The 15,877-nt window shown below is 40.6% G+C and overlaps 2 protein-coding genes across 2 annotated transcripts; both read left to right on the top strand.

Moving 5' to 3' along the window:
• The first annotated feature begins 3,725 nt into the window (after positions 1–3,725).
• Positions 3,726–5,446, top strand: LOC147629826 (lycopene beta cyclase, chloroplastic-like). Its single transcript, XM_086811358.1, has one exon. The coding sequence runs from the start codon at positions 3,862–3,864 to the stop codon at positions 5,410–5,412; it is 1,551 nt and encodes a 516-aa protein (XP_086667484.1). The 5' UTR covers positions 3,726–3,861; the 3' UTR covers positions 5,413–5,446.
• A 2,591-nt stretch (positions 5,447–8,037) lies between these two features.
• LOC147629825 (uncharacterized) lies at positions 8,038–12,061 on the top strand. Its single transcript, XM_086811357.1, has 7 exons — positions 8,038–8,282; positions 8,582–8,674; positions 8,894–9,030; positions 9,784–10,326; positions 10,652–10,786; positions 10,866–11,701; positions 11,815–12,061. The coding sequence occupies exons 1-3, from the start codon at positions 8,054–8,056 to the stop codon at positions 9,016–9,018; spliced, it is 447 nt and encodes a 148-aa protein (XP_086667483.1). The 5' UTR covers positions 8,038–8,053; the 3' UTR covers positions 9,019–9,030; positions 9,784–10,326; positions 10,652–10,786; positions 10,866–11,701; positions 11,815–12,061.
• Positions 12,062–15,877: the final 3,816 nt, after the last annotated feature.

Raw genomic sequence — 15,877 nt, 5'->3', positions numbered from 1 at the left:
TGCATACATCCATATCTCCATTCCCATCTACATCTATACATCTACATCTACATGCATCCATCCACCTCCACATCCACACCTACATCTATACATCTACATCTACATGTATACATCCACATCTACATGTATACATCCACATCTCCATTCACATCTACATCTACATGCATACATCCATATCTCCATTCTCATCTACATCTATACATCTACATCTACATGCATCCATCCACATCTACATCTATACATCTACATCTACATGTATACATCCACATCTACATCTATACATCTACATCTACATGCATCCATCCACATCTCCATTTACATCCTCTTCTACACATCTATTTCTACATGCATACATCCACATCTCCATGCATACATCCACCTCCACATTCACACTCACATCCATACCTCTACATCTACATGCAAACATCCATATCTCCATGCATAATAATATTCTTTTAATTAATCTAGGATGATAGTTCCTAGAATATGGTAGGAAGTCCTCTTTTTATGCTTTGAATGGAATTATTTTATGCGTAATTTCTATAAACAATTTGCCATAGCTCCGCTACTATGACTGATAAGTCTCAATTTTTTCTAAGGGATAAGGTTTATCATTAAGGAAATAATTAGAATGGTCTCTAATTGGATCATCAATCCATAATGGATTGAATCATCGATAAACATAAACTAAAAGTATAGAAAAAAGCCATTAATTTGGCCTCAAGCATAGCTTAATCTTGGATTAAGGAAAAGCCTTATGAAAAGCTTCATTTGGATTGAAAAGGGTCATGAGTATGACCATTTCTTAAGTGAGAGAGAGAAAAACCATTAGAATTAAATATAAATAGAATCTTATGTAATTCTTTACTATCATTAATTAATTAACTTCAATAGCATTTCAAAAACCATATCAATTAAGCTTCTCAAGCTTGAGAGGGGTTGAGAAGAGAGAATCATTGAGAAATTATAGAAAAGATCAAAATTCACTATACTTATCTTATAATTTGCTTGATTCTTTGATCACGGTAGAGGCCCCCAACCAATCAATTGGTTTAGTATATTGATGGAGCCACCAATGGGGATTTAAGAAAGAGAGAAGTGTCAAAAACTAGTGAATTATTAAAGAATTCATAGTTCTTGGCTTAGGTGGAGTAGAGTAACAATGCATAAGACACTATATTTTTTTCAACAAGGGAAGGCTTCTATTTATAGGAAAAATTGAGCTCCTAACCAAACAAACTGATTCTAGAATTTTCCAAGTCAGTTTGGTTGAATTTGGACTAGATTTGGACCTAGTTTGGTTACTTTTTGATTCGATTTGGTTTCATTTTGATTTGGTTTGGTTCAAGAGAGATGAGAGATAAAAATATCACATTATTTTTGAGTTTAAAACTCATTCAAGCATGTGAAATATGCACCTCCTTTAAAGAACTCCCCTTCCTTACATAGGTGTCAAAATTTTATTGCTCATAGTTTTTTTTACTAATAAACCATGTACATTTTCAACTCTTCATCTTATGTGAAATATGCACCTTCTTTAAAGAACTCCCCTTCCTTACATATGTGTCAAAATTTTATTGCTCATAGTTTTTTTCTAATAAACCTTGTACATTTTCAACTCTTCATCTTATGTGAAATATGCACCTTCTTTAAAGAACTCTCCTTCCTTACATATGTGTCAAAATTTTATTGCTCATAGTTTTTTTCTAATAAACCTTGTACATTTTCAACTCTTCATCTTATGTGAAATATGCACCTTCTTTAAAGAACTCTCCTTCCTTACATATGTGTCAAAATTTTATTGCTCATAGTTTTTTTCTAATAAACCTTGTACATTTTCAACTCTTCATCTTATGTGAAATATGCACCTTCTTTAAAGAACTCTCCTTCCTTACATATGTGTCAAAATTTTATTGTTCATAGTTTTTTACTAATAAACCTTGTACATTTTCAACTCTTCATCTTATGTGAGCATTTACTCATTTTTGGGTATCTTCTTTTACAATTTGGATTTATCTCCTCCCTACACATGGATTGATGCTATTGGCCCATAGGAACCTTAATTGGACCATAATAAAAAAATTTCTGAAAATCTAGACCCTTAGACTAAGGTTCTTTATACCTATTTCCAATTAATTCCAATTGCACATTGGAAAATCCTTTTTGAATTTCTGTTTCAGGGGAACTTATTTTAATAAGATGAGTTATTTTTCTATCCAAAAATATTCATAATCTGAATATTCTCTCTCTAGAATAATTTTCTCTCTCTAGGCTAAAACAGTTAGAAACAAGGTCTTTATATTTCTGAAGAGAGATTGATTACAGGGGAAGATACTAGACATCAAAAAAGGGTTGGGGGAGAAATCTTACACAAACAATCTAAGAATACAAAAGGGCACTAAACAAAGACTTGCAATGCTTAAACAATGTAAGAATCCAAAGGGGCACCATCCTTTGGATATCGGAGGAGCTCACACCAATGCACCTTAAGTAGAAGTGGGTAAAACTTTATTTAGAAGGCCAAAACAACGTGCAAGGACGAAAAATAGGCAATTCTCCAAGAAGGGCAAGTGCTTCTAAGAGAATTTAAGAGTAAAAGGAGCTAGTTAAATTAGTTGATGTAGATGATATAGACTTCGAACTAGTCCTATGGACACATGTGAGATTTTAAATAAATGCAAAAGCGGGTATTGAAATTAGCTAATAGGATTTTTTTAAAATGTGATAGTGGGTACTGAAACTAGTGTTGATGTGCATATAGAGATCATTCAAATAGAGACCATTAATTGGATATTTTTTTAAATGCGAGAGAGGCTACTGAAATTAGTGTTGATGCACATATACAGATCATTAAATAGAGACCATTAATGGTCTATGTTTTGTGCTTGGTCCCACAGGCCATGTAGTTGATCCCATAGGCCAAATATAAAGTTTTCGACACTCATCCCCACCATCAACAAATGCCAAAGACCACACTTCCCATGTGAACAAGCCCTATCTTGATGTGGTGGAGATATTCCCAATGCTACAGACATTGGTTTTCGAACTTCTAGCCTTGGACCAGTGTTCACGAAGAATATTTTTCTTCTCAGATCTTCAAACTTACAATTTTAAAATTTATAAGTTTTTTTTCATTAAAATATAACTAAAATGCTTAAAATTTTACCAATTTTAAAGTTTTTTAAAATTAAAAAAATAAACTTTACAAGTGAGATTATGAATTTTACAGGTGCGTTGTAAGGGTTTGGGTTTGCGGGTTTTCTATGAACATTGCCTTGGACACGATTACACAAATGAGTAGGTGACAAAATAAATGCATTCGGCAGTTGCCGTTGCAAGTTGGCGATAGTGGAGTTGTGTGCAGTAGTGCTCAAAAAAAACATATTTTTCAACCAATCAAAATAAGGACAACGCTTCAATGTATCTGATTTTTGTTTCCGAAACCTCTACTACATGCCGATTTTTTATATTTAAAACATATGAAAATTCATTCCTTAATATGTGTAAGCCATTTTTCTAAAATTTTGGTCTGTAAAAATACACTAGAATACCGTTTTTTCAGAACTCTGAACCTCACGGGCATTTTGCGTCCGGCCTGTCTAGCTTGCCAAAAATTTCAGAGTCGAGAGTCTGAAAGCGGGGCGGACAATACCACGTCCGCCGGACAAAAGGTTTTGGGGAAGATTGTCCGCGGAAGTGATTCTGTTTTCCAATGCGATGGCATCGAACATGCTATAGCGACAAAACTCACTCATTTGTGCATCTCACAAATTGTCCACTCCGGGCGCCCTCACCAGGTACTTTCAATTGCTCCCGACCATCAATACTTTCAATTGCTCCCGAACATCAATTGGCATCACTATGTATGGAAGTTATGCCCACAACACAGTCAATTTCTTTAGCTTTGAAAGCTCCTCCACAGGAGTAGCCGGAGAATGTTCATACAGGGCCAGCCTTAACAAGCTTCTATGGTACAATAATGAGAGGGCTTTTCATCACCCGAAACTGAGTTCTGACTTCAATGCCAGAGGCCATCCCTTTCGAAGAAAGAAAGTGAACGCTGTTTCTGCATCGGCTCTTCTCGAATTGGTTCCAGAAGCTAAGAAAGAAACCCTAACCTATGATATTCCTAAATTTGATACTACCAAGCAGAACCAGGTGGATCTTATAGTAGTGGGTTCAGGCCCTGCAGGTCTTGCTGTTGCAAAACAAGTCTCTGCAGCTGGTGTTACCGTATGTTGCATTGATCCTGCCCCTCAAAGCATCTGGCCAAACAATTATGGAGTTTGGGTTGATGAATTTGAGGCCATGGACCTCTTGGATTGCCTTGACACCACATGGGCTAGTGCTGTCGTCTACGTAGATGATGAGAAGAAGAAGTTTTTGAACCGGCCCTATGGCCGTGTAGACCGCAGGCGCCTCAAAGCCAAGATGATGGAAGGGTGCATTTCCAATGGGGTCAAATTTCATCAGGCCAAGGTTGTGAAAGTTGCACATGAGGCGGATTACTCATGTGTGATGTGCAGCGATGGGTTATCTGTCAAAGCTGATGTGGTCCTTGATGCTACAGGCTTCTCAAGATGCTTAGTGCAGTATGACAACCCTTACAACCCTGGCTACCAGATCGCTTATGGGATCGTTGCTGAAGTCGATGACCATCCTTATGATGTGGACAAGATGGTGTTCATGGATTGGCGTGATTCACATCTTGATGGGGACCCTGTTTTAAAGAGAAGCAACAAGTTGTTGCCCACTTTCATGTATGCTATGCCTTTCTCATCAACTCGTATCTTCCTTGAAGAGACATCCTTGGTGGCAAGGCCTGGTGTTCCCATGGAGGAGATTAAGAAACGGATGATTCAAAGGCTAGAGCATCTTAGCATCAATGTCAGAAGCATAGAGGAAGATGAGAGATGTGTGATACCCATGGGAGGGCCACTTCCAACCTTGCCACAAAGGGTAGTTGGGATAGGGGGCACTGCAGGCATGGTCCACCCTTCCACTGGATATATGGTGGCAAGGACTCTTGCAGCTGCCCCCGTGGTTGCCAATGCAATTGTCAAGAGGCTTGGCAACAAGGGAAGACCTGGTCTTGATGATCTTTCAGCAGGGGTATGGAAGGATCTGTGGCCTATTGACAGGCGGCAACAGAGAGAGTTCTTCTGTTTCGGTATGAATGTTTTGCTTTCTTTTGATCTAGATGGCACTAGGCGTTTCTTCGATGCTTTCTTTGATCTGGATCCCTATCAGTGGCATGGTTTTCTTTCGTCACGCCTAAGCCTCCAAGAGCTTATTTTTCTTGGATTGTCACTATTTGGGCATTCAACAAACACATCTCGTTTAGAAATCATGGCCAAGGGCACAGTACCCATCATGAAAATGATGGGGAACCTTGTAACAATGAAGGACTAAGGCTTGTTAAATGTGATGTTATTGATTTGCATTTGGACTGTTTGTATTTTGAATTATTACTGTCCATGCCAGTGAGAATATTGTCAGTCACTTGATGCTGACAAGTGAGAATATTGTCAGTCACTTGATGCTGAACCCTACAGCTGGACCTGATGGAACCATTCTTTACTTATATAAATTTGCTCTTTTGGCTATTTCATGCAGCTCAAGAAGATAGAACATACCTGTGTTATTATAAATCCAGCGTTCTCATGTGCTCATCTGTTTCAACTTCTACGATGGCATGCATTAACCTTGCGTGACTGCCCGCGAGAGTTGATGTTCTGGGTTTCTTGACTTGAAAGTGTGTAGATAGATACGACATGCATGTGCCTAGGCTTAAAAGAAAGTGTGCCATGATGGGCAGAGAACTTGAATGATAGTTAATTTTGAAATTAAACGTATGCATGGACCTAATACTTAAGATGATAACATATGATGCTCCATCCCAAAAGCCAGACATGATCTTACCAGAGTCTTAGTTACCCCTTGTCCTTTCCATTATCTCTTTATGTGAATGAGGATCAGGCTCAACAGCTACATGGTGTTGGCTCCTCCACATCATGTCATCAATGGGGAAGTTAGCTATCATGGGGTTATCAGGCGGTTATGCTTAGAAGTGAAGACTGTGCCTGACCTTTGATAGACTTTGATGTGTTAATGGAAAGGGTGGATTCTCCCAAATGGCCACTAGAGTGCAGAGGCAAAATACATTGCACAATAATGCGCAATCCCAAGGTTAAGGGGTGTACACATCCGCAGGGGTGGAAACCTCATTGTTCAAGGCTCGAGCAGGCAAGAAACACTCTGCCAGAGACGTCTTCCAGCAATCGCTCTACACACCTGAGAGACGATATTCAGAGGGATCCAAGAGAGAGAGACCGCTTTACACAGCTGAGAGTTGATATTTAGAGAGCTCCACGAGAGAGATATCTAGACGACAAGACGAAAACACAGTTGCAACATTGTTGAGTTTTTTATCCTTTTCTACTCAGACCAGGGTCTAGCCTTCATCACTCCACTAGACCCATGGAGATCCTCGTCTCACTATCTATGATGGGGTCATAAAGGAAGTGGAGGCGTGGGATCTATGACGGGGAACTAGGGCACGTTGTGCGATGGAAGGAGGGCCGTCGGATGACCATTAAGGATTTGGGGTCTGGTTTATTTTTTGGGCAAACCAGGGCACAGCGGGGCGCGTGGCGGGCATGCGAATTGTCGCATCACTAAGACGTTTTGCGCGCGAGGCGTCTCATGCAAGGCATATTTGAATCATCAAGTAAACCAAGGTCCCAAACCTCATGCTTTGTCTGGTGTAGTTGGCTGTTGCGGGAGCATCTGCTGTAGTTGGCTGCGGGAGGCTCTGCATCTTCACATTGAAGCATCCCCTTCTTGTTGGCCTATAAAAAGTGCGCAACGGGCTGCTCGCTTTTCTCCATCTCCAGAACCCGGCTTGAGGTCTTTGCTGAATTCAATATGGTTAGCGATCACACCACATGTTAATCGACGCAATTAGGAATCCTGCAAGCTATAAAGAAATGCACGTCACACGTTTAGGATGCCTTGGAAGGGTATTTCATCGCACAAATTCTACCCTGAATTTCAATATACATTGGGCCATAACCCATGCTTGCATCTTGTATGCCAAATCCGTTGCTCACACATAAGCGCAACAAGTGCTTTACAAGACCCCTTCTCGTGCTTTTGGATTCAAGGTAAAATGCATTTCAATGGGTAGATACTGACCAAGGGCTAACATCAAGATATAATGTATCCACAAAATACTCAATGTTGGGCTTCCTGGCTATCCTTAACTATGACAATGTCAAAGGTGTGCCCTTACAAGGCTATTGCCATGCATCATGATGATTGGGGAGTCTGAGAGATGTCTAATTAGGATTCTGGATAGTTGATTGGAGGGGCAAGATGATTATTAGGAGTTGGGTTTTGTATGAGGGGTTTAGGTAGGGCCTCAAGAGTCTTTTCCCTATGTCTTGGCACATGGCTTGGTTTAATGTGCACAGGTGGGCTTTCCAAGCTTACGTGCCATGTGCCTTGGTTTATTGTGAACAATAGGAGTCCTGAAACTTGCTTGCTTTGCACTATGTCGTGGTTTTTAAAATGCCATGTGTCATGGTTTACTGTGCATGGTAGGAGCCCCCAAGATTGCTTTAACCCTGTCTTGGTTTACTTTGCAGGGTCAAATTTGTATCTTGTAGTGTCCTGCTTTCCTTTGCATAGGGTTTAGGCTCACAAACTTCATTTACCCTACTATTCATAGTTTTAGGACCACAATAGTATATTGTTTCTTGTTTGTAAGGCATAGAAGGATGTAGTTGACAAAGGATAAAAAACTCACAGTGGACACATTGCCTAATAGGGATTTATTTTAGATATGATGCATGTAAGATGAGTGAGGGCATTGATGACATTCATTGAGATGAGGAGCCTACAAAGAATTTGGGGGAGGTCAAAGAAGGGAAAGCTGCTATGAAGGGGGGAAAAGGTGAGAGCAAAGAATCATGTAATGCTCTTATCCCCAATCTTGGTTGCTTTCCTGCGTGTCGTGGTTTTGGTTGTGTAGTGTAGGAGTCCTGGTTTAATGTGCAGGGTGGCTCTTAGGCTTGTTAAGTTCTGGTTTTCTGTGCATAGGTTTAGGGCCACAAAGTTGACATTGCACTTCTTTGCTTGCTTTGTTTCAGATATGACACGGCCAAGACAGTGCAAGAATCTGATTGAAGATGAGGAAACTGTACATGAGCCCTTGAAAATGGAGCATGCGGAGAATTCGGGGGAGGTCAAAGGGAAACCTCCTATAAAAGGGAAAACAGGTGAGAGCAAAGATGCATGTATCCCCCCTATCCCCAATCTTGGCTGCTTTGCAATGTGTCCTGTTTTTTGAAGTACCGTGTGTCATGGTTTACTCTGCACAGTAGGACACCAGGATTGCTTTACCCTTTGTGGTGGTTTGCTATTTGTCTTGTCTTGTTTTGAACACGCTTAGGGCCACAAAGTTGACATTGCATTACAGGGTTTGCTGGGGATTAATATTGTGCTTTGCACTACTTTTCATGCTTTGTTTTAGATACGGTAGGGCTAAGATGACGCAAGAAGCGGATTGGTTGTGTAGATGAGGAAGCAGTACGTGAGTCCTTGAATAAGGAGCCTACAAACAATTTGGGGGGGATCAAAGAAGGGAAAGTTGCTATGAAGGGTGGAAAAGGTGAGAGCAAAGGATCATGTAATGCTCCTATCCCCAATCTTGGTTGCTTTTCTGCGTGTCGTGGTTTTTCAAATGCCATGTGTCATGGTTGGTTGTGCAGTGTAGGAGTCCTGGTTTACTGTGCAGGGTGACTTTTAGGCTTGCTGTGTCCTGGTTTTTCTGTGCATAGGTTTAGGGCCACAAAGTTGACATTGCACTTCTTTGCTTGCTTTGTTTCAGATATGACATGGCTAAGATGGCGCAAAAATCTGATTGAAGATGAGGAAACCGTACAGGAGCATTTGAAAATGGAGCATGCGGAGATTTCAGGGGAGGTCAAAGGGAAACCTCCCCTGAACCTATAAAAGGGAAAACAGGTGAGAGCAAAGATGCATGTAACCCGCCTATCCCCAATATTGGTTGCTTTGCAATGTGTCATGTTTTTTGAAGTGCAGTGTGTCATGATGTACTCTGCACAGTAGGACACCAAGATTGCTTTACCCTTTGTGGTGGTTTGCTTTTTGTCTTGTCTTGTTTTGAACATGCTTAGGGCCACAAAGTTGACATTGCATTACAGGGTTTGCTGGGGATTAATATTGTGCTTTGCACTACTTTTCATGCTTTGTTTTAAATACGGGAGGGCTAAGACCGCGCAAGAAGCGGATTGGTGTAGATGAGGAAGCAATACGTGAGCCCTTGAATAAGGAGCCTAAAAGAATTTGGGGGAGGTCAAAGAAAGAAAAGGTGCTATGAAGGGGGGAAAAGGTGAGAGCAAAGAATGATGTAATGCTCCTATCCCCAATCTTCGTTTCTTTCCTGCGTGTCGTGGTTTTTCAAATGGCATGTGTCATGGTTGGTTGTGTAGTGTAGGAGTCCTGGTTTAATGTGTAGGGTGACTCTTAGGCTTGCTGTGTCTTGGTTTTCTGTGCACAGGTCTAGGGTCACAAAGTTGACATTTCACTTCTTTGCTTGCTTTTCCATGTGCCCTAGTTTAATGTTCACATGTTTAGGAGGTGCTAGGGGTAATTAGCAACCTGCCCTGGTTTACTGTACACAATGTTATCTGGTTTACTGTGCCCTAGTTTATTGTGCCCTAGTTTACGACCTAACATAGACTTGCTTTGTTTTAGAAATGGCACCACAAAGACGAGTCAAGAATCGGCTCGAAGATACTATAGAGGAGGTAATAGTACATGCTACACAGGAGGTAACAGTAGAAGATGCACAAGTGGAGCCTTTGGGAAGATCAAGGGTTGCCAAAGAAGGTATAAAGGGGAAAACAGTTGAGGGTAGAGATGGTGCACGAAAGCGCGGTGAACGAGTCAAGAAACATCTGGATTGTTCCAAAGAGGAGCAAAAAGTAGATGAGGCAAAAATGGAGCCTCCAAAGATATTAGGGGAGGTAAAAGAAGAGGAATCTCCCATGAGGAGGAAATTACCCAATCAAGCGGCAAAAGAAGGTGACTTTTGAGAGGGAGCATCAAGAGATGGACAAAGAGTCAAAGGACAAAGCTGATGAGTCTGGCAAGAATAAAAAGTTGGAATTTAAAGTCTTACAAATAGGGGAGGACAACCCTCCTTTGCGTGAACAACTTGAAGTGATGGTCAAGCAATCATTGGAGCAAATAATGGCACGAAAGATGAAGGACCTATTTAATCATGAAGTGAAAGAGGTATGAAATCATTTATTCTACTTTACATTACATCCTTTTTTTATTTGTTTAGTATTATTTATGATAGTGAAAGAAAACTTTGAATGTGTTGGGTCAATGTCCTTATATCAAAGTTCAGTTGGAGGATGGGAGGACAACCCTTCTTTGTCGCCCATCACGTGATTTGCACTATTTAAAAAGAGCTCGCATGGAGCAACATCTAACACTCTTTTGTTCACATTTTTGCCCGTTGTGCACACGTAAAGTAAACACTAGCATCCTTGGGTCTTAAGAAAATACTTGTCGTTGCGTATGTGTCCTTATAATGATTTCTTACTCTATGCAGTGGCCATTGGACCCTCTATGTGCTGTACAATAATCGAATCAAGAAATTACCTGCATTGCCTAGTAAATGTACCATATTGTACTTTGACTCCCTCGCTATCAAGGATTTTAAAGATGGTCTCCCTCATGTTCAAAGGTATTGATCTGCACAATCTTCATTAGGAGCTATCTAGGATGATTTTCGCTTCAAAACTAATTTGCAACAATGATGACAGTGTGATGGACTTCCTTGCTGGACACACAACTGATGTGGGTTTGAAAGAAGAGTTAATGAACCTAACCACACAAATGGAGGTAATGGTGATGCATGTGCTGTCAAAATGCGCAGTGGAAGACTAACGCACGTAGGAGACGCATCACCATCGAGCTCCACGAACACCCCCAACGGGCACTACAGCATCCCTCCACCGGGCTCCCATCTCCCGATGAGCTGCCCCCCAAAACACCGGCCGGAGGAGATGATTATGAGAAGGTGCCACTCTAGCCTATATATGGCTCTTCAACTTCCCATGCTTCCACTTATGGGATAATCCAAGGCGCCTTATAGCCATAGTTCACACGCTCGAAATCGCCAATCTTCCAACACCCTCCCTCGATTTGAGCTCCGCAAGCTACGGAGGCGCGAGGGGGTCGCCCAGGACCACACATGCCTGAGCCACCCCAAGAACACACACGCCCGGGCTCTGATACCATGTCAGAATGCGCAACGGGAGACGCATCACCATCGAGCTCCACGAACACCCCCAACGGGCACTACAGCATCCCTCCACCGGGCTCCCATCTCCCGGTGAGCTGCCCCCCAAAACACTGGCCGGAGGAGATGATTATGACAAGGTGCCATTCTAGCCTATATATGGCTCTTCAACTTCCCATACTTCCACTTATGGGATAATCCAAGGCACCTTCTAGCCATAGATCACACGCTCGAAATCGCCAACCTTCCAACATGTGCCTCAACAACCGAATGCGGTGGATTGTGGTTTTTATGTCATGGCGTACATGAAGCACCTCATTGATGATGCCTTTGCAAATAAAGCACCACAAAAAAAGGGTATGTATCAATTCATTTTGCCATATTTTACTATGCTTTGCTAATAAATGGGCGTGTATTTTCTTGTGGTTACCAGTCTAATCCATCCAGTGCTAGCTTTTGTTATTTAACAGCTTTCAAGCATGGTTTGAACATTAGGATGTGAGCGATTTGAGGAGCCAGCTACATCAGTGGTGCTTGGATGTTTTGCAACACTAAAAAACTTTTTGAAGATTTGGCGATTTAAATTGTACTCCTTTTTATTGCCCGAGGGGGTTTATTTATGATAGAAGAAGCCAACATATTGCTTTGCTGGAATAGTAAGTACATGTCTCACATTTTTTCATCTTTTTATCCTTTAAGAATATATGTAACAACATGTCCATGCCCTTGCTAAAAGAACAAGGCCTACTCTATTGGTTGCCATGTTTTGATCTTTACAGAACATATGTAACAACTCTAGTTTTTATGGTTAAAAGAGTCTGACCTAGTTTACTGTATTCTCTATTTGTAAAATAGTGAAATTTCCTCAAAGCACAGGCCCTTGTTTATTGTCTTGATTTATGTCAGTTTGTTTTTAAAATTTCAATACAAGGGCTGCAGAGGCATTGTCTTTTATGGTCAGGGGTTGCTTTGAATGATGGGGCACACATTGATTTAGCAATGCAAACATAGCTTTAGGGCCACACATTGATTGAATTTTGCATGTAGAACAAAATAAATGATGGTATTGTGCAACATTATTGCGTAAGAACTTGGCTACAGGTTTGGTTGAACGATGTGTCTTAGCGTATTGTGGTGGAAATGACAAACTTTCAATGGTTTGGAGCAAGTATCTTGTATTCTTTTTGGATTTAAAATGAAGGACTGGTTTACTATTCGTGTGTAGATTTAATATTTAGGCTGTTCAGTCAATGGCCATGTGTTGAAGAACTGGTATGATTGCCTCACAATAATCCAAGTAACAATCTGCGAGATGGGAGTCAACCACGGCACACTCTGCTGCACAATTGTACGAAGCCTTCTCTTATAAACCAAACACTGATTTGAAACCACGCTCTTAGGTGGGTTTTCATGTAGATTCCCATAGCCTTTTAGGTAAAGAATCCAAGATCAAGAAATAAAAACTACCAAGAATTTTAAAACTTGGAGTATGTAATTCATGTTGTAGGTACCAAGACATGTCATTGGTTTCATACTTTTATATAAAAAAGTAGTAGACACGAGCCAAACATGCTTTGGGCATAGAGAGCATGCGTGCTGTAAAACCAAAACTTGGTTTTTGATAATCATCTTGTGGCCTCCGAGTTCTAGACCGAAAATGTAATCATAGAACAAAGCAATCCCTAAAACTGTGCATAGTAAACCAAGCCATGTTGCAAAATAGTCTTCTCTGGTCCTAAACCTGTGCACAATAAACCAAGATTTGAGGTAAATCCCTTGTACCAAGCCACACCCAATAAATGAAGCCCTGGTTTGAAATCCTTTATACTTGACAAGTCACAAAACACCTTGGCACACTAGAAACCTGCAACATGTATTGACAAAATACTAGGTACCAAGGCATGTTATCATATGTACATTTACATTAGACAAAAGTTATGAGACTAGTAAACAAGCATCATCTTGTGGTGAGGAGTAGACACCTTTACAAGCATACCACCATCTACAATGCACAACGTGAAGCTATAAACATGTAGCATATATTGACAAAATACTAGTAGGTACCAAGGCATGTTATCATATGTACATTTACATTAGACACAAATAATGAGACTAGTAAACAAGCATCATCTTGTGCTGAGAAGCATACCACCATCTACAACGCACAACGTGAAGCTATAAACATGTAGCATGTATTGAAAAAATACCTAGTATTGAAAAAATACTAGGTACCAAGGCATGTTATCATATGTACATTTACATCAGACAAAAGTGATGAGACTAGTAAACAAGCATCATCTTGTGCTACTGAGAAGCATACACTTTGTCAAGCATAGTACCATCTACAAATCACAGTGAAGCTCCTTTCCTCATCCTCAAGGTCCCCATAATTACAACAACTAATAGTAGCCCTATGGAGATGAGGCTGGTCACAAAATCTCACTACCCTACCAAGCAAATTATGTTCTTCTTGTGGGACATATCTTTGTGAGAGAGGAAATAAGGCATGGCACGTCCGGCATGCAACAGTTTCCAAAGGACCCAACAAAAGAGTCTTCCTACAACAATGAGCCCACAATTGCGTGAAATAGGTCAATAATTGATCTGTTTATCTTAGTATCCAACAAGGTGTATTTTATATATTGCCATAACCTCTCCACTAGGTTAGTTGTGTTGTCAACGTCTCCATGTTGGAAAAGAAGACCAAACTTTGGCCATCTCCTTCACCAGATACATGTTTGGCCACACCATCCATTCATTACATAGCGTTGTACTTTCACATGAGTAGAATAATCCATTAGTAGCTGGTTAACCTTCATGTCAAACTCTGACTCAGAGGGTTCTTGCATAAGGTTCGATGACGAGCTGTAAATGTGATCCCTTAGCTGTTTAGGAACCTTAGACATGAAGGCACAATGCAAATTATGACCAATACACCAGGATGGTGCAAAGCAATCTTCTCCCTGTGCACAGTAAACCACCTCATAGGGCAAAGTGGTGATCTTGTGGCCCTAAACGTATGACATCAATCTTCCGGCCTGGGAGCTATGTACAGAAAGCTCGATCATAGAACAAAGTAATCCATAAAACTGTGCATAGTGAACTAGGCCATCTTGCAAGATTGGTACTAAACTTGTGTGCATAGTAAACCTGGGCCTAGGGTAAATCAATGTGTGGCCCTAAACTAGTGCACACATTAAACCATGGAAAGGCAGCCTGTAGTCACCTCTGAACAGAAAACTGGGACACAGGGAGAAGCAAGCAATCTTAGGCTCCACCTACGCACAGTCAACCAGGACACGGGGTAATTCAATTTTGTACCCCAATAGTCACCCTACATAGTAAAAAAGGACACAAGAGAAAGTAATCGCGGGGCCTCCACCTTTGCACAGTAAATCGAGAAACAGAGCACAGAGATTTTGTGCACCTCAACCTTTGGACATTAGATTGTACAAAACTAGCACAATACTGATACTGCATGCAAAATAGAGTACATGGAGAACAAAATCAAATGCAACACACTCCTCCAGATGCAATGAAGAAGAGCACTATTAACATGTGGATATAAATTACATGTGGAAGAAGGTTCTCGACCCATGCCTTCTTAACATGGAACCAGCATAACAAAACATGACAAGCAACTTGTTATCGCTAACCTTGTTGGTCTACTATTCAGCAATAAGGATCTTCATCTACAACCTTCAAGATGGATTCAAGCTCTTGATGGCATTTGTCTATAACAATTGCCATGGGCCTAGTTGCATTTAATCTAGAGAACACAATCCAAAAGGTTGTCTCCAATGCAATACTTTCCGTGTTTGTCCCAACATTATTTGTACATAGCGTAAACCAAATAGGAATGCCAACACCAAGTTGGTTGGGCAATAAAGCTGCATATAGTGGTAGTCCAAAGGCATTGGTCTAAAGGTACTATCTACTGCTCAAGAATTGTGTTAGGACAAGTGAACAGCCATTTGCAACATCCAATTATCTTGAATGATCAGAATAAAGCGCTTATCCTTGTTGTTTCTTGCATGCGGATTATAAGGCTGCATGCACAAAACCTAAGAGAAAACATGGATTATATATGGAATACAAACAATGCAAAATGCCATGCATAGCTCCATTGACAATTCTATATGGTTTGACATAATACTTTCTTTTCATTCCTCAAGGAGAGCGCTTCTGCAATCATTAATGTCTAATCATCATTTGAAATTATACCTTGACATCGCACTTCATACTGAAGCATTTGAATTTTTGTTGGAATCATGATGAAAATTCTAAAGATGACACTGTCTAAAGGCGATGAGCTTTCTATGTGACATTTTTCTTTGGAAACGAACATCCTTGACACATGTTGACATGTACCCACATGTTGACATGTACCCACATTAAAGAAGTCATCTTTGTAGCATTCAATCACTTGCGGGGTCAACATGCAAGTAGTAAATATCACTACGTGAACTTGGCACATGTCCTTCATGATTACCAATGATAGATATGATCACTTCATCCAAACACTCTCTGTAC

Source organism: Cibotium barometz, chromosome 17, assembly GCF_041138505.1.
Source record: "Cibotium barometz isolate CiBa-2024 chromosome 17, ASM4113850v1, whole genome shotgun sequence".
Taxonomy (NCBI): domain Eukaryota; kingdom Viridiplantae; phylum Streptophyta; class Polypodiopsida; order Cyatheales; family Cibotiaceae; genus Cibotium; species Cibotium barometz.
The sequence above is the reverse complement of the archived record's forward strand: the minus strand, read 5'-3'. Positions and strand labels throughout refer to the sequence as shown.